The 18,402-nt window shown below is 45.5% G+C and overlaps 1 protein-coding gene across 1 annotated transcript in view; it reads right to left on the bottom strand.

Annotated features, from left to right (window-relative positions):
• The window catches only part of EBF2 (EBF transcription factor 2), a 263,628-nt gene extending 247,614 nt beyond the window's left edge, over positions 1-16,014 (bottom strand). The window contains exons 1-5 of the mRNA XM_032228748.1: positions 15,884-16,014; positions 9,529-9,685; positions 7,776-7,839; positions 4,925-4,980; positions 3,930-4,003 (exon numbers count right to left, since the gene is read on the bottom strand). Coding sequence (XP_032084639.1) covers positions 3,930-4,003; positions 4,925-4,980; positions 7,776-7,839; positions 9,529-9,685; positions 15,884-16,014 — 482 coding nt within the window. The remainder of the gene's footprint in view (positions 1-3,929; positions 4,004-4,924; positions 4,981-7,775; positions 7,840-9,528; positions 9,686-15,883) is intronic.
• Between the last annotated feature and the right edge of the window lie 2,388 nt (positions 16,015-18,402).

Here is an 18,402-nt window from a genome sequence, read left to right on the forward strand (position 1 = left end):
AGTCCATTTCTAACATCAGACATTGACTTGGAAATGTCTGATGGAGTGAGCTGGGTAGAATCAGCATTTTGAGGGCATCAAATCCCCAGTTCCCAACAATCTCTCTTGGTGCTTTTGCATAAGTATTAAAAAGCAGGAGGACAAGGTGGAACTTTCCCCGGTATTCATATAACAGCATATGAGAGATTCCCTTGATAGCATCTCATGAACTAATACCACCACCACCACCACCAAAAAAAAAACAGAAACAGCCATAAGAAACAGCCTCTTTTCATTCTCCAAGTTCCATTCCAACTAGACAACCCAAAAGATATTGAGATTCTAGCAGAACCAACTGAAATATATTCTCCCTATCCTCTGAAGGGACGCAAAACTATCTTACGCTTAAAGCCAGACTGAAATAGATCCTAATATTTATTTCTTTGTTTAATTTTTATGCTGCCCAGCTCACTGTTGAGTGACTCTGAGTGGCCAATCATGCAAAATGGGTTTGCACAATACTGAATCACACACTTCCAAAATTAGCAGGTTAGATGTATTGTAGGTCAGGAAGTTCTTAACTGAGTTGGCGGGAAATGTATTTAAATAACCTTCTTTTTTGTTAAATATAATTTAGTAAGGGTAGCACATGATGATCTGGGTGAAGTTTTAACCATTTTGTGGCTTGCAGAAAATAGATACAAGCCTGGGTTGCATGAATTAGTTCTTGGAAAGAGTGTGTGGGTTCACACATTGTGCTAGCCATGAGTTAGCCATGTTATCTAACTTCCAATCTGTTGGGTTTTGCTACACAATATTCTCTAGTTTATAAAACAGAAACTCTTAAGTTCATCAAGTAAGATAATCAAAATCAAATCAGCTGCATTATGGTTCAACACAATGTATCCAAAGTTCTGTATTCAATATATTCTGAATTCAGAAAAGGAGAACACAGTTGCCACGTTCTGCAAATCCAACCAGTGAGATTAGTTTTCTTAATGCTATCACTTAATTCATTGCATTTGCACCTTTACCAAGGAAAATATGTCTATTTATATTAAGGAAGTCCTTCTAAAAGGATGGAAGAATCCCTTTAAATAACATAGTGTATATATTCCAGAATAAACCACCTTAGAGCTGCATGCTCTGTACAAGAAATGATGCTATCAGCCCCCAAAGGGAGGCATAAGATATTGTCATATGATCCTGATGATATTTCCTGTGACTACTTTCCATCAGTTTCCAACCTCCTTAACTCTCCTGACTTCCTGATCCAGCAATGCCCAATGGCATTACAGGGAAGTGAGAGCAGTCAAGGAGGTTGGGGATTACTAGATGAGTTTGTGCCTAAGAACAAGCAGAACATTCTGCATCTGACTTAACCTCCTTGTCACTAAAATAGAAGTAAAAACATCATACTCAATTGTAATTTACTAACATCAGGAGTGGCCCAGTGGTTAGAGTGCAGTACTGCAGGCTACTTCTACTGCCTGCTGGCTGTCTGCAATTTGGCAATGCAAATCTCACCAGGCTCAAGATTGACTCAGCCTTCCATCCTTCCGAGGTGGGTAAAAGGAGGACCCAGATTGTTGGGGGGCAATAGGCTGATTCTGTAAATCTCTTAGAGAGGGCTGTGAAGCACTATAAAGTGGAATATAAGTCTAAGTGTTATTGCTATTGTTACCTTCTCTGGGGGAGGAGTGGGAAACAGTTTACATGAAGAGGAGGAGAAGGGGGGATTTCTGCAGAGAACTTTATAGATCTGTGTTATCTAACAGGTTCATTGTACAGGTAGTCCTCATCTTATGACCACTTTTGAGCCCAAAATTCATGTTGGTGAGACATTTGTTAAGTGAGTTTTGCCCCATTTTACAACCTCTCTTCCCACAGTTGTTAAGTGCAGTTTGATAAGTTAGTAACCCCGTTGTTAAATGAATCTGGCTTTCCTTTTGACTTTGCTTGTCAGAAAGTCACAAAAGTTGATCACATGACTTTGGGATACAACAAACGGTCATAAATATAAGTCAGTTGCCAGGCACCTGAATTTCAATCATGTTATCATGGGGACGCTGCAAAGGTTGTAACTGAAAACCGGCCATAAGCCACATTTTTCAGCACTTGTAACTTTGAATGGTCATTTAAGGGGCTTTTGTAAGATGAGGACTACCTCTATATGATAGCTCAGGTGCCATGCTAACAAGAAGAGAAAAAAAAGTAAAATGTAGTTATAGCTAAATCTACCCAGTATTTACTTCTTATTTTTTTCAGGGTATGTGTATATATATACACATACCCTGAAACAAACAAATATATAAATATAAATATAAATATAAATATAAATATAAATATAAATATAAATATAAATATAATATAAATATAAATATAAATATAAATATAAATATAAACATATATATATATATATATATATATATATATATATATATATATATATATATATATATATATATGACTGCATTGAACCTTTCAGAATTTGGCTGCATTGAACCTTTCAGAATTTCCTTCTGAGCTGACATGCATAGGATATAACTGCACCATTGTTGCATTAATTGAAAGCATGCTCGTTTCTTGTTAAATTGGGGCAACAGTAACAAAGGACAACGCTCTGTAATTGTTGACGCTAAGACAAAGATGAGGGGATAGGACTGCGGTCTTCATGTGACTTTAAGCTTGTATGCAGAAATATATAAACTGATTCAGAAGCCGGAGCTGTGAAAGTTAAATTGCTAAACTAAAGTTCAGGAAAATATGGAGTAAACCTTCTCTTTAAAAAGATCCCAGTCCCTTAACAGAGCAGAACCTGTAGCCAAGAGTTGGGTGAACATTCCCAGGTCTTAAGATCATCTGGCTTAATATTATCTAGTGTTCCAGCCCTTCTCTGGAATTTTTCCCCTGTTCTCAGGAAATCTTTAAAAAAAGAGAAACTGGCTGGATTGCTACCATCGTAGGCCAGTCCAGAGCCCTCTAGAAGTTGCATCCCTTTATTTTCTTTTCCTACTTTGTTGGAAATATTCCTTGATTTAAAAAAAAAAACACAGCTGGAATGTCGATGTGGGTGCGCCCTTTCTTTCCTGTCCAAGAAATTTAGAGGCTAGGTTGACACATAACACTAAGCCAAGTTTCATTATACTTTTCTTTAACAAGCTATAATGGATTGGGTCTGCAAATAAAGCAAAGTCACAATTGAACAACGGGCATTAAAAGTCAGTGAATGCCAGGCTGAACAGAGAGAAGGCGGCTGCACTGCTGTCTTCCCAAATATTATGTTTTAAAATTTTTATTGAGAGCATTAATTAAGAATGCTTCCAGATTTTGCTTAATGAGGTGACCTTCTCAGCTCCTTGACTGGATAATTAGCCTTCACACTGGTGAACATTGTTCATCACCCTTTCATCCAAATCTGTCCCATTTCTTTACCTCCTCAAAAATCTCAGCAACAGCAGCATGGAGGCCTGTTTAGCTACTAGAGTGTGATTGTGTCACATGCCACTCCCATGAACATAAAGGAAAAACATTCTCTTGTTTTCCAAAGAGCCGAGGTGGTGCAGTGGAGAGCCGAGGTGGCGCAGTGGTTAGAGTGCAGCACTGCAGGCTACTTCAGCTGACTGCAGTTCTGCAATTCGGCTGTTCAAATCTCACTGGCTCAAGGTTAACTCAGCCTTCCATCCTTCCGAGGTGGGTAAAATGAGGACCCGGATTGTTGGGGGCAATATGCTGACTCTGTAAACCGCTTAGAGAGGGCTAAAAACTCTATGAAGCGGTATATAAGTCTAACTGCTATTGCTATTGCTATTACTATTTTTCAAGAGGCAACTGGAAGCAAAACACCTTCAAAGAAAAACAAGGAAGTCCAGTAATGCCTCTTGAAAAATGCCTCTTGGGGCAACCATCACCTGGATGACTGAGACTCTCCATAGACAACATTGTCTTACCTGCACATAACTTCATGGGTGAGTAGAACTCTGCACATTTCTGGGTTCTTGTTTTGTCCTTCATAGGCGATAGGCTGTAAAGAAATGGAGAATATGAGAAAGTCAGTTTAAAACAAATAAGACAATCTTTTCTCTGCTATGATTTATCAATCTGAAAATAAAAACGGGACGAGGCTGAAACAGATCCTAATATTTACAGTATTTGCTTGTTTAATTTTTATGCTGCCCCGCTCACTGTTGAGTGACTCTGAGTGGCCAATCATGCAAAATGGGTTTGCACAACACTGAATCACACACTTCCAAAATTAGGAGGTTAGATGTATTGTAGGTCAGGAGGTTCTTAACTGAGTTGGGGGGAAATGTATTTAAATAACCTTCTTTTTTGTTAAATATAATTTAGTAAGGGTAGCACATGATGAACTGGGTGACGTTTTAACAGTTATGTGGCTTGCAGAAAGTGGATACAAACCTGGGTTGCATGAATTTGTTCTTGGAAAGAGTGTGTGGGTTCACACATTGTGCTAAGCATGAGTTAGCCATGTTATCTAACTTCCAATCTGTTGGGTTTTGTTACACTCTATTCCCTAGTTTATAAAGTAGAAACACTAAGTTCATCAACTAAGATAAATCCAAATCAAATCAGCTGCATTATGGTTCAACACAATGCATGGATCAATCTTTTCTCTGCTATGATTTGTCAATCTGAAAATAAAAACAGGACAAGGAATTGCAAATCTTTGAGAATAACCGTCTCTGACCGTGTCCTCTCCATTTGCAGACTGGGATCCTGGGAGATGCAATTCCACTGTGATTAAAAAAAAATGCCACCAGACCTAAAGCATCAGTTTGCATATTGCAAGTGAAGTCTCCAACCCTTCCTTGAAGTAGCCTTCATAGATGATACAAACTATCCCTGATAAGGTATGGTGACTATTTCTCTGAATAATAAGAAACACAGATAGGCTGAGGTTAAAGGATGGGGGCAGAAATCTCACCTGTTTTGTGACTGAATCAATGAGTCTGACAAATAGATCTTGTTCAGTCCTGACACCTACAGGGAACAGAAAGAAAAAAAGGATGAGTGAAGGGTAAACATGGGACTCTTTCAAAGGATTTGTTCCCCACTATAGGCTGCCTTCTCTCACAAGTAAGCTGTTTAGGAAGGAGACGCCAAAGTGCATGATGCTAAAGCATAGACACAAAGCATTCATATACAGACACCTTCATTTCATCACATCTAAGGACCATCCATATTCAGTCAATGATAATTATAACTTCTAGGAGATAAAATCTCCGGATAGAGAATAGTTACTATATATCAATAACTCATTCTTTTCTAACATTCTTTCATCAGCCCGCATTTCTCTCCACTCCAGTTTTCCCTTCTTCCTTCCCTCTCCCATTTTTCCATGGTGACCTGTAAGCAGGACTCTTTGGGGCAAATGTGTCATTCAGCAAAATAAATCAGAAAGCCTTCAAAACGTAGGCAGACTGCCTTACCATGTTTTAATAAATTAATAATATGTCACTGGATCCAAGCTAAGTCATATTTGGGATAGTTAAAAATAAAATTGCCCTTAAATCAAGTTGGGCTGCCTTCATGAAGCATTCTCAGCAATTACCAACATGGTCACTGCTTTTTCCAAAAGTTGTTTATTTGCTGATTCCCGGCCTAGAAAACAGCTTCAGAATTCCCAAGAGGTCCCTCATCTCAGCATTAACCAGAGACAGTCCACTTAATTTCTGAGATCAACCAAAGTTGGCCAGGTGCTGCTTCAAATAGACCCATTACAGTCAATGGAGCTTAGGTTATTCACCACCAACTTAAGCCTCATTGATTTCATTGGCTCCAGTCCAAGTATTACATCTGGATCTAATCTTTTGCCATTCCTGGTACAAAATCATCTAGTCCCACATCTGAAATTATCAAACTGAACCATGACTAATAGATTCACTACCCATTCTTTCTCGGCTTACATTCACAGACTGTACTAACCCAAACTGTGATTTGTTTCTTTGTCACTTAGTGTATCCTATAAATCCAATTGTTGTGTTCTGTAAGCCATAGTTTAGGGATCAGTGTGTTATTGGAACTGAAATGTTCCAATAATAAATCACACTTAAACAAGGTAGATACCTTGTTACCCACCTACAAAGAGAGATGTGTACAGTACATATTCACTTGATCTGTTGATTACTTATTAAAAGGAAAGCTAATCATGTCCCACCACACATCAATCCATTTCAGAAAGGAATCAAAGGTTCTGATGGTTGCAATACAGGGGGCGTCCAGAAAATAAAAATATAAAGTCATCCAAATTTGTGACCAGGGTTCAGGATGAAACAGAAGTGGAACCTTTATGAAAAGCAGTTGCTTTCCTCCCTCTGAATAGAACAGGTGTGGACAGGAAGGACAAGAGTTTCCAATAAAATGCTATGAAGGTTGACTGAAGGTCAGCCTCACAGTCTACAAATTTCTAAAAGTGGTACCCATGGAATATATTTATTTTAAAAAAATGAAAGCATGATTTTCTTGTTCTTTCAAGGTAAAGGTCCCCCTCGCACATATGTGCTAGTTGTTCCTGACTGTAGGGGGTATTGCTCATCTCTGTTTCAAAACTGAAGAGCCAGCGCTGTCCAAAGACGTATCCGATGTCACTTGGCCAGCATGACTAAATGCCGAAGGCGCACGGAACACTGTTATCTTCCCACCAAAGGTGGTTCCTATTTTTCTACTTGCGTTTTTTACATTCTTTTGAACTGCTAGGTTGGCAGAAGCTGGGACAAGGAACGAGAGGTTGCACGGCACTAGAGATTCAAACTGTCAACCTTCTGATCGACAAGTACAGCATCTTAGTCACTGAGCCACCGCATCCCTTCTTGTTCTTTACTGGATAGTAAATGTTATGCTCTCTCTCTCACACACACTCAAAAAAAAAAATTCCTTCATTATAAAAAGGAAACTCCAGTCTGGATTTGTACAGTAAAATGTGTTGCTGATGCCAGTAGCATCAAAACTGAAATTGACTTGAGATGCAACAGGAGATCTTTGGGTGTTTTATTCATTTGTTGGCTTTTGCAAGTCATTTGAGGTAGGCACCATGCCAGATACCCAACTCCAATACCTGGGTAAGTGTGCCTCCACCCAGGGCCACCTTCCTTTGTAGCTTTCCTAAACCCACATTCCAAAAGTGGTTCAAAACTATAGCATAAACCCCTGGGGAGATATCAAAACTACATATGCATTGCACAATTATTGACATTCATACAAAGTTGAATGTTAACACCTACGGTATATTCATATTTGTCACCACCTGATGGAGACCAACTCCACCATTAAAAAAAAAACAGTGTTGCTTTGTCTAACCCTTCCCCAATCTAATGCTTTCCAAGATGTATTGGAAGACACCTTGAGGAATATTGTAACACCCCTCCCATCATGCCCAGTCAGGGTAATACCCATACTGGTTACAGGTGATGGAACTTTCAACTAAATATACCAATGATTTTTAGTATATAAGCATCCTTCTCTGGTCCTAAAAGATAAGCCAAGTCAGAACTGGTTAAATGTTTGGGTGGAAGACAAGCAGAAAAATCCAAGATGAAAAGTTTTTTAAAAAGGAAATTTCCAAAGAAGGCAACAGGAAAGAATTTCCATTTTGCTTCCAAGAAAACTGTAGAATCTGACCATGAAGAGATATATGTGTGTCTATGACATCACCAGGAGTAGAGAGGGGGTTTTACCTTTTTCACACCTGGAGGGCACCACATTGGGGAAAGCTAACCCTGATAATTAGCTTACTCCTCCATGGCCCTTGGTTGAGAGTGAGCTGCGGAAGGACTTACCATTGCTGTACAGAAGCTGCAATTTGTAGTGAGTCCCATTATTTGTTTTTTCATTGCCTTGCTCCTGAGAAGTAAAAGAAAGGAAAAATGGTTCAGGAAGAATCTGTGGTCACACATCACACTTAGCCCTTAATGGTGTTAATCTAATGATTTGGTGAATAAGGTGAGTTGCCACTATTAGAAACCATGTCTTATAAATCACAGCAGCTAGCTTTGCACAACAACGAACCAGATCTGAACAAGCTACTTTATAGTTACTGGGATGTGTGAATCCAGCCTAGAGCATTTCCAGAAATAAGCTCAGTTCATGAGTCTTTGCAGCCACAGAATTAACATCAGCATCACCATCTTTCCTGTTGCTTGTTCAGAAGTTGCAATAACTGTGTTTGTTAGTGCTTACTTAATGCAAAACTGAATTGTGGTTTATTCAATTAATCCAATTTTCTCAGCTCCCGCAGCACACTGAATTATAAACTAGACATATCACACAGGAACAAGTTGGAGGTTTAATGTGAGTTAAAGTCACAGCCACTCCGCTCAATAGAAGCTTAGTAACATGGCAACCAACCTGGTTTTAAGGAAATTCCTTTTTAAGGCTAGTTAACACATGCAAATTGAGTTTGCTAAAAAGTTAGCTCTATTGGGCTCCTGCTCCCAAACAACCCTACATAACATTGTCCCGATTTAAGATTCACAGGAGTGAGAATTCCTGAACAGGAGGCAGATTTTCCAACTAGCCTTACATTTTTATTGTCGATAACCTTTTCCCAAGGGCTGCATATGCCAGCTTCATGCGAATACCATGCAAGGGGGGATACTTGGTGGTTTGGGTCCTGCTAAAATAACCAGGAAGGTAAGGGACAGCCTGTTGGCCTAGTTCTTTTTTCTCCTGAAACTTTTCACAACTGGGCACAGAGCAAAGCAGTGTCTGTTTAAAGAAAGATACCCAAGAGTGTGAGGCAAAGGGGGGGGTGGGAAACCCCTGAAAATAGGGCAGTTGAACTTCATTCTGTCGGGACTCCCGATCAAGTAATACCGGAAAATGTCCGTTTAAAAAGTAACAGCTACCTGAACCGCAAATATCATAGAGGGGGAAGCCACGAGTGTCCAAATTCTGACCAGTTGCATCGCCCTTTCCCTCCCCCCACTACGAAGAGAAGCTAAGTCGAGACTACAGTCCTAAATTCCACCCCCTTCTTTCGGAAAAGACCTGTCCCTGCTTCGAAAGGACTAGATGTAGAGAGGGACAACCTGGGTTTATGCGTGAAATTAACAAGGCCCGCCTTGAACAGTGGGTGAAATTGACTAGCGCTCCAGGTGTGCTCTTAACCTGTAGCTCAATAGGGCGGGAGAGTTCTTTTAGTTGGAAATCAAACTCAGCTGCTCTCCCATGCATTCGGATTCGGGAAGGTCCAGATTCGCTCGGAATCCCATCCTAGCTGGGGATTTGAGGCAGGGGTAGCTTTTAAACTCGAGAATGAAATTGACCCAACCGGGCCGAATCATTAGTTCGCGAAGAAAATCCGGGAAAAGGGAAAATGAGAATTATGATTCGGGAGCCCAGATTCCCTAGGATCAATTTAAAAAGAAAAAAAGAAAGCAGCTGCCTGGATGCCACTGTAATTTGGGGAAAGGTCTTTTTTTTGCTGGCTACGGATCGTGTCACATTCATTGCGGCAAGAAAGGCAGAGTAAGGCGGGTTGGATTGGGGCAAGCAAAAAGGACAGGAGGCCGGAAAAAAAGAGACCCTTACTTTGTCGTTTTCCACGAAGTCCACGAACGCCGTCCGCTCGATTTCCACGGGCTGACCCTGCCGGTCGTAGAGAGCCAAGACGAAGTGGAAAAAGTTGGATTTCCTCAAGTTGGAAGGAGGCTGTTTTTCGAAGTGGGCTCGAGACAAAGCCACGCCGCTGGGGAGGAAGGAGAGGGGCAGCCGGGATTAAAAGCAGAACGAGAGAAAGAACCAGCGCGGCCCGCAGCCCTCTAGTTCCCTCGCCTTCGGTCGCGGTACCGTCCAAAGCCACGCGCGAACAAGGGCAGCTGCCTCCTCGGCTACGCAAAACATTCCGGCGGTTCAAGGACACTTACCTGCGCTAAAGACCCCGAGGCAGGAAATTTCCCACGCACCCGCTTTTGGATTAGCCTGTTTGGGATTAGCCCGTGCGGGAATTTAGCCAGCTGCGGCCGAGGAAACTACCTTTCCTGGTTTAGGGAAACGTTTGAAACCAGCCAAGGCGCTCTGAGAAATCATACCTTGGCTTGGCGAGAGCACAGCCCCTGGACATCTTTTTCAATAAGGTTTGGGGCTGCAGCCGCCTTACGTTTTGACCGTGCAGTCGCCTCACTGGGTAAACCATGACTGAGTTCACACAGCACGCAAAGCCGGATCCTAATCCAATTGGGTTTTCCGCGTTCTCTAAAAAGCGAGTCGTTTTATGTTTGGGGCCTTGGGTGGGGGGAAAAAGTTTACGGAGAGGAGAATCCGTTTTGTTACACTCCGTTCACACAATATACCAAGCCTTAAACACGCGTTTTATCCAAGTAACCTCAAGTAGCTAGATTGTCGGATTGAGCTGAATCCTAAACCACGTTTCAGAAACCCAAGTAACAATCCTATACACTCCGCCGCCCCAAAACAATCCCTCGAACCATTTTAGGATTTAGCCCCCGCCGTGTGAACCCGGCCGCCGACAGAGAGAGGTCAGATTCTGCGCCTCTTCCTCTTCGAGGCATCGCCCTGCTTAACCCTTTTTTCAGCCCGTTTCTGCAAACTGAAACTTCGTCTGCACTGTGGATTTTGGAAGGCGGCTAACTTTCTAAGTTGCCCCGGGTTTAAATAAACCATGGTCTCAGCCTTTGACCCAGGTTTGGAGGCTGAAACAGCCAACCATATACTATCCCGCGCATTAGATTAAATCGACATTCAGACGGCTAATTTGCGGTTCAATTTATCCAGCGAATATTAACGTTATTAACCAACTTCCCCCTGCCGTCCTTCCCATCTCCATCACCCGCTTCATCCGGTCGTGGGGTGGCGGAGGGCGGGGGAGGAAGTCTCGACTCGCTTATATGAGAGCAAGCGAAAAGATTCAGAAAAGACGCACGACAGGGAGGAGAAGGTAGAACGAGGGATTCACCTGCTGAATTTCCCGTTTTCTCAAACGTAATTTTATCACTGGGGTTTTTCCCCCTCCCGCAATTATGAAATTGCGAATTTTCAGTTCTGTACACCGGCACCCGAGCCGTAGGCAGAACCAACGGGGCTGACTTCTGAGTAGACCAGGGTAACCGTTTTTCTGACCCCATGCACCAAACGGAATAGCTTCCTTCTCCGATGACGCGGCCATCGATTATAAAACAATAATCAAGGTGAAAAAAGCAGCTTGAAGAGACAAGTTGTATTATCCCTTCAAGTATTTCACGACGCTTCATATCCCCTCCTGCACCACCATTTTTTTTTAAAAAAAATCTCTTTTTAGATCCCTCCCTCAACCGTAATCCAACAGGCAAGTAATTGCTAAAATAGCAAGACTAGAAAAGTGGAAATCGGGGAAGGTTCTCTCTCTTCCCTTTTCTAGGACATCAGAGGATGTCCCGAAAACTCAGATGGCCTTGTGTTATTTTCGTAGAAAACCACAACATTTTGCGCTGCTGGGCTTACACGGGAAATATGCCCCCTGGATATCAGTTGAAGCCGCTTTCGGACGTTTAAGTTAACCCTCACACTGCCTGCACTCACACAACCTACTGGAACCGCAAAGAAGCGGGACGTGTTTTAGCAGAGCTATCGTAGGAAACCCACCGAAGTAGTTAGTTTAGGATTGTACCCAAGCAGGAAAACTGGATTCGTTTTAATTAAGGGTACTTGAGTGAGCCACGGGCAAGAGAGTCGGGGAAACACAACGCCAAGGTAGCATTTCCAGCCTGACCCAGCTCTTTAACGCTGATGATGCGGGCGCGCCAACAAGCTAAAAGGGCCAAGCGGACAAAGAGATTGCGGTGTTCTAGGAGTCTAATTCGGATCAATGACGGATGATCAATAGGGATGGGGGGCCTCTCTTCTCCATATGGCCACCAACAGCTAGTGCGCATTGATTGGGAGGAGGAGAGAAAGTAGGGGCTGCATTGGATCGGAAAGTTTATAGATTGTTCACCTAAATACAAGACATAATCGATCCTTTTTAAAAACAAATCCTTCCTGGAGCCGCGAGCTCACTCTCTACTCTCCCTCTCCCCACCCCGAAATACGTTTCTTGAAAAAAATATCTCTGGGGTTTCAAAGAGGAGTTATTCCAAATATTTGGACTGGGCAATGAGACGATCCACGCACTTGCTCTAGTTCCACCGGATCCGCTTGAAAATCCGCGCATCTTCACCCACAAGGGAGTCGGAAAACCGTTCGATCCGGCGTCAAGCTGGCCCGGAAATCACCCTGGAGCGAGTTTATTCTAAATCCAGCTTCTTTGGGGACTTGGAGTACAGTCGCTTGGCTCAACCGACTGCACTGCTCTGCTCTGTTTACTCGAGAGTGAAGCTCCCGAGGATTTGGGGAAGCTGGTGCCAACAACGTTGTTTTCGTACAAGATCGCAGCCTTGCCCTGCCCTTGTCTTCTCTTTCTTTGCGCCGATCCTACGAACGTAGACTACAATAACCCGAAGGAAATTTTACAAGCTTCAGCTAAGAGATTTTTGGGGTGAGGCTTGAAAACGCCACGCTGTAGAAGTAAATCCCGCCACATTGAAAGGAGTTAAAATCATTGTATGTGTATTTGTCAAGCTGAGGAGTTTTTTTAGGATTCATACAGGATGCAATAATCAAAGCACAAGTTGTGTGTTCGAGTTCAACCAGGTTTGAATTGGCATGGATAGATCCATCTCACCGCTTGGGAATCAACTTGGCTCTGTTAAATGCGATCTCTTTCTCAATATCTGCACCTCGATTAAATGGGAGATCTCTTTCTCAATATGTGCACCTCGATTTAAACTTACAAACGGCTCAGAAGTGGAGCCTTACCAGAAATGCACTTTTACTCATATCGAAACTTAGAAAGGGGGGAAACTATTTTCTGCTGGATTTTGCTCTGAATTTCACCTCCCAAAACTTGGGTCCGGCAAAAGTGGTTTTAGGATCGGAAGAGTGACTGTTCCCCGCCACCGCCCCCCGCCCACCCCAAAGGATCAGAATATCGACTTTCCAAGCTAATGTGTTTAGGGCCGAGGACTAATTTGGGAAACATTCGGTGTAAAATTGCCCTTCAACAGTCTTTGCATCCCTTTTTAAATGAGGAACATTTGTAAGGAAAGGGGGGGGGGCTGTCAAATTCCCTTGAAGGGCTCATCTAATATCGCCTTCCTTGGCAGCTGCAGAGAGAATCGAGACAAATTTGATTTCTGGAGGAGAAACAAACAAACAAGCATACAAGCCAGCTTCGGACAGGCGTTGAGCCAGAGGAGTACAAAAACCCGGCTTTTGATGAATGCTGTTAATGCGCCAACACTCAACTCACCGAGAGATTCCACGAGAGATCTATGATCTATTATTTTCCTCCGGAGGCTTGGGAGCTGCTGCTGCTGCTGTATAGTTATTTGGCCCCAGGTGAGAAGGCAGGAAGACCTGCCCGAACCTTTGAAGCTCCTCATAGACCTCTGCACCCACCCACCCCGGCGAAAGTCGAGCCTGCTTTTTCTCTTCTCCGAAGGGAGAACTTTGCACCTCAAGAGAGGAAGGAAAGGGGTTGTATCTACTCCCTTGAAGAAGGGACTAAATCAAACCCGAGGTAATCCTGACCTTGGCATCCAAGCCAAACTTTTTTGCGTCTCTGCGCCTGGGGGAGAAGAGGGGGAGTTTACTGGCCCTTTTCTCAGCGTGCAATTCCCGCTGCATCTGACGCAAAAAGGCTCTCTCGGCTTGCGGCGTTCCAGTTGACCCCCGGGGGCAGGGAGGAAAGTTTCCCGGTCCCTGTTGCCACCCTGCTGAAAGCCCCCTCTCCGCCGAGTCCAAAAGGTGTTTGTTTTTTTTACTCCGGGGTAGGACTTTAATTTCACGGCGGCGGACCAAGTTTTAAGCGTGCTGGGGGGCGCAGGAGCGAGCAGAGAGGCCGGTTTTTGTCGGCGGTTGTGGTTTTGGTTCTTTCTGGCTTTTGGTGCCCAGGGCGGTTTCGGGTGGGTTCGGAGCGAGAGAGCTCTGGGTTTCGAGAGCGATGAAGCTTTGGGGGGCATGTGCCCGTTGCCAGTCCCTCCTCACCACGTCCGGATGGCTGCAAACTTTGAGGCTTCATTCGAACTTTCTCCCTTAGATCCCGCTTTGATTCTCTTCCTGACGTCGTTGAGAACTGAAGCTCCCCTCGCACAGCAAAAGGCGCCTACTTTTACTCCGTGGGGAAGGATCGCACGGAAGGATCTTTGCCTCACCGGAAGAAGCCGGAGGCTGGCTGCGAATGGCGATTCCCCGAGTCCAGGAAGTTTCTCAACTCGTCGCTTTCCCATCTTAAGGCTGAGAAGCCAGCCTGGATGGAGAGCAGGCCTGGGCGACTAAAGCGGCGCAGAGCGAGCGTTTCCGGGCGTGCATGCTTTCAGGTGCCAACTCCATCTCAGTGGCCCAATTCACACAACACGGGAAACTCTCAAGTGTGCTTTTGTTTGCTTTTGATTCGTGGTGTTCCGTGAAGCCCGCCAGTTTGAAAGTCGCGCGATCTGAGAATCCAGGCAATGTCGGTTGATTTTTAGGAAGCAGGGTGGGTTAAGCTGTGTCTTTGCTGCACTGTGAGAATTCAGCCTATGGATCAGCCCACATCCGCTTTCCTTCCCTTTAGTCACTCACCCAGGCCAAGTTACTCAGCTTCCAGGCACATAACACCCTAAAACTGGTGTAGCCTTCTAAATCAAGAAGTGCAGAGATAACCCCGATCTTGCACGACTCTGATATCAAGCTCCGTTTCCCTAGCTTAGCCCTTGTTCGAAAGGGCCCCGTTGAGGTTACTTGTTTAGCACGATCTTTTCCCGAGTTTGATTTGAACTCCAGATCCAAGTACAACCGCCCTTCTCACTTTGCTGTAAGCCACGGTTTAGCTAACACAGTATTATTGAATAAACCACCATTGGCTGGTGTTCGTCAAGCATTCTATCCACCCATTACCCTTGTCACGCCTCAAGTGTTGAGTTCACTCAACCCGCTAACCAAATCAATCACAGACTGGTTGAGCGGGTCGTGTGAATGGGGCCTAAATGTCATTTGCGGTTCAGCGCAAAGTCCATCAAAACGTCCTTTCTCGGCTTCAAGAGTTATCTGTCCAACTTTGGATCGGGTTAGAATTAGCGCGTGCTGATCAGACGGTGAGGATGGCGTGCAACCTCTACCCCTCAAGTTTTAGATCCTGAAATAAAGAGGGTTAAATCGGATCTCGGTTCCTTGCGTGCCAAATGTGTTCTAGATGTTCAGTGCCAAGGATTTTAAAAGCTGATGTGAAAATACCAATTCAGTTTGGAAGTTGATAACTTCTGGTGGAGCAAGTTCTAATGAAGATCAGCCGTGGAGGCTACCGCCATCCTCACCTGGAGCCATTGGCACTAGAAAACGAGGATCGCTGACGGGATGGCACGACTTTCTTAAGAGAAGGAGCTGGGCAGCATTACTCTAGGACCGTTTCCCCCAAAATAAATCTGACGCCAGGCATCAGCTCCTAGAGAGCTGAAGAGACGAGGCCGCCTGAGTTCTTGGACCTGCTGGAGAGTTCAGCATCCTAAACTTTCTGGAAAACGGGCCTCTTGATTTCCTCTGGGCGCAGAACCCTTCACTGCCTACTGACAAGTAAACCCCAACCACGCCAAGAAGACTTCCTTCCAAGTTGACTAGGCCAACATAACCCCCATTCCTAGCAACTGGGGTTGCGCTGCGGAAGAAGCGCCAGATCCTTCTTTTCTAAGGGTGCGGAGATCTTCCCAGCCCCACTGAATGTGTGCAAGGAAACAAATAAACCGAGGAAGAGATCGGCCTGGGATCGACCACCTAAAGGGCTCGAGGAGCAAAGAGGGCAACGGCAACCCCCCTCCCCAACAAGCCCAAGCAGGAAGGGGAGTCAGCTGCAAACTCACGATTTGATCTACTTTACCTTTGAGCGGCGACGTTGGCATCCACCACGCCAACGTTCCTGACCCAGGAGCGGACCGGATCCATCTCCGACCCCAGCACCTTGTCCTTCAGGATCGGCCCTCTTCCTAACGTATCTTGGATCCCAAACATTTAAAAAAAATGTTTTAAAAAGTTTATTCCAAAACCCAAAACTAGGCTTTTCCGATGGGAGCAAACTTCCAAAAACCGGCAACCCACGCACCGATTCCTCTCCACAGCCGGAGCAGCCTCAAGCCGAACCGCCTCCGCCTTTCGGGACGAGTTGGAGGTTCTTGGAGGGATTTGGGTTCCCTCCCCGGTCCTTTTTTTTTTTTAAAAAAAGCAAAGCAAGCCTTAAACGAGATAACGGGGCGGAGGAGGAGGAGGAGGAGGAGGAGGGAAGGGGGCAGCGCTGCTTTGCGCCCCTCTGACGATGCTTGCAAGCCCCGAAATCGCGGATCTCTCAGCCTTTTCTTCCGAGGCGGCGAATCATCTTCTCTGCAGCCGCTGCCGGAGGGAGAGAGCGGAGAAAAGAGTCCGCATTGCCAGCGCGATCCTTTCCCCGAGAGCGCCGGTCACCTGCTGGCCGGGAGACCCGAGGGTCGGCTACACGGCTTGCCTAATCCACGAGGAGGAGGAGGAGGAGAGGAGAGCGAGCAAGGGGGAGCCGGGCAGGAGCGAAAAAGTGGGAGGGAGGGGGGAGAGAACGCGAAGGGAGGGGGAGAGCAGCCGAGTCAATGGCCAAAGCCAGAGGCGAACCGCTGCCAAAGAAACTCTCGATCGCTGCTTGCGAAACGGTGGCAAAAGCGCGCTCGCTTTTTCCCCGCACCGAGATCACCATGAATGGGTTACGGCGAGGGGAGCGAACGTCCTAGAGAAAGGGGGCGGGACGGCCGGCCAAGGAAGGCGCGCCGATTTGCATAGGCTCGCCCCATTGGAGGAGAAAGGCAGGCGGCCGACGCGCCGCGTTCCGGGTTTCCAACGCTTCGAGGGGGGCGGGGCTTGCCCGGGTTGGAGGCGGGCGGGGCTGCCCAGGAGCCTTGGACGCGAGTTGGGGTCGGGTTTGGAGCGCGGCTTTGACTTTAAGTCACTTTACCAAACGGCTTGTGAAACTGACCCGGGTCGGAGGGAGGGGAAGGGGGACGGCGGGGGGGGGGGGCAGAAAAGCAGCTTCGTTTCCAGCTGCGTCTCCGCAAGCGTTGGAGCATCCCAAGCCCTTCAAGCTTGCAGAGTGTCGCTTGCTTCCCTACGTTCAGCTGCTCCCTCGAAATTGCATCTGGAAAAGAAGACCAGCCTTGCTTGCCATTCGCACCTTTGCAGCAGTGGTGTATTAACCATTAAGCGGACCAAGCCCGTGCTTAGGGCACCAGACCCAAAGGGGGCACCACAAAGTTGAGAAAGGAAGAAAAAAACCCAGTGAAGATTTGTACAGTATGTGCAAAGGGGGAGGGGACGCCAAGATTGGTCAGTGCTTGGGGCACCAGTGAGCCTTAATCCGCCTCTGCTTTTCAGCCACCCCTGAACTTGTAACACCTTTCCGATGGATTTCCCTTTGCTCTCGCTTCAATCCCTCTGACTCTTCCCCCTTTTCCAGCTACTCTACGCTTCGCTGGGCTCGGGGAGAAAAGGGAAAAAAACGGGAGGTGTGCGCGCGTGTATTTAATAAAATAAAATAAAATAAAACAAGAGGCAACTTCACAGCTGGGTTTACGTGAGAGCGGTCCTACAGACGGCTTCTTCCCATCCTTATGCGCGCTTCCTGGTGGTGGAAAAGGCGCCCTTATTCTGGCCGAAGGGTCGCTATCTCAATTTGCTTGCTTGCTTGTCGGATGGCTTGTTTTCCAGAAATAGGTGTTTGGCTGGGGGGAACTTCAGAGGAAGAAGCGAGGCGTTATTAAACTGTAACCTTTCACACGGACCATTCCTACAGAGAAGGGGGCACAGCCGCGCGCGTGCAAACCTACGCTCTTTATGAACTTTTATTATTATTTTTAAAGCCGGGAGAGATGCATTAGCGCCAGCGTTTCTGCAAACCTTGCCGCCGTCTCCGTCCATCGGTCCGTCTTGTCGGAAAGAATAGCACGTCTGTATATCAATGCAAAGCGGCTTGGTGTCAATTCTCTCTCTTCCCCCCCCCCCTCCCTGCCTCCAACCCCCGTTCCTTTTGAAAGGCGATCGGGGAGGATAGACCTGTCTCTGAAATCTATCTAGCACCGACGCGAAAACAGATTTCAAGACAATGCATGCAAATCTGGGCTCAGAAGCCATCTGCCAGAGTTGGAAATCAGATGTTCCCCAGTTAAAGTGACAGCGCCCGGGTTCCCTTGTCTGTTAGCTCCCCCCTCCTTCTAAGGTACCGCGAAAGTCCCTGTTTAATCCAACTCCTCGCTTCGAGCTTTGCTTTATTTATTTCGAACTCGCTGGAAAACAAAACAAAAACACGGAAAAGTTTGCACGCATCCGCGTTGAGATGCTTTTTTTTAAAAAAAAAAGCCTAGTTAAGAATCAGATTAAAACTCT

This window comes from Thamnophis elegans, chromosome 13, assembly GCF_009769535.1.
Source record: "Thamnophis elegans isolate rThaEle1 chromosome 13, rThaEle1.pri, whole genome shotgun sequence".
Lineage (NCBI taxonomy): Eukaryota > Metazoa > Chordata > Lepidosauria > Squamata > Colubridae > Thamnophis > Thamnophis elegans.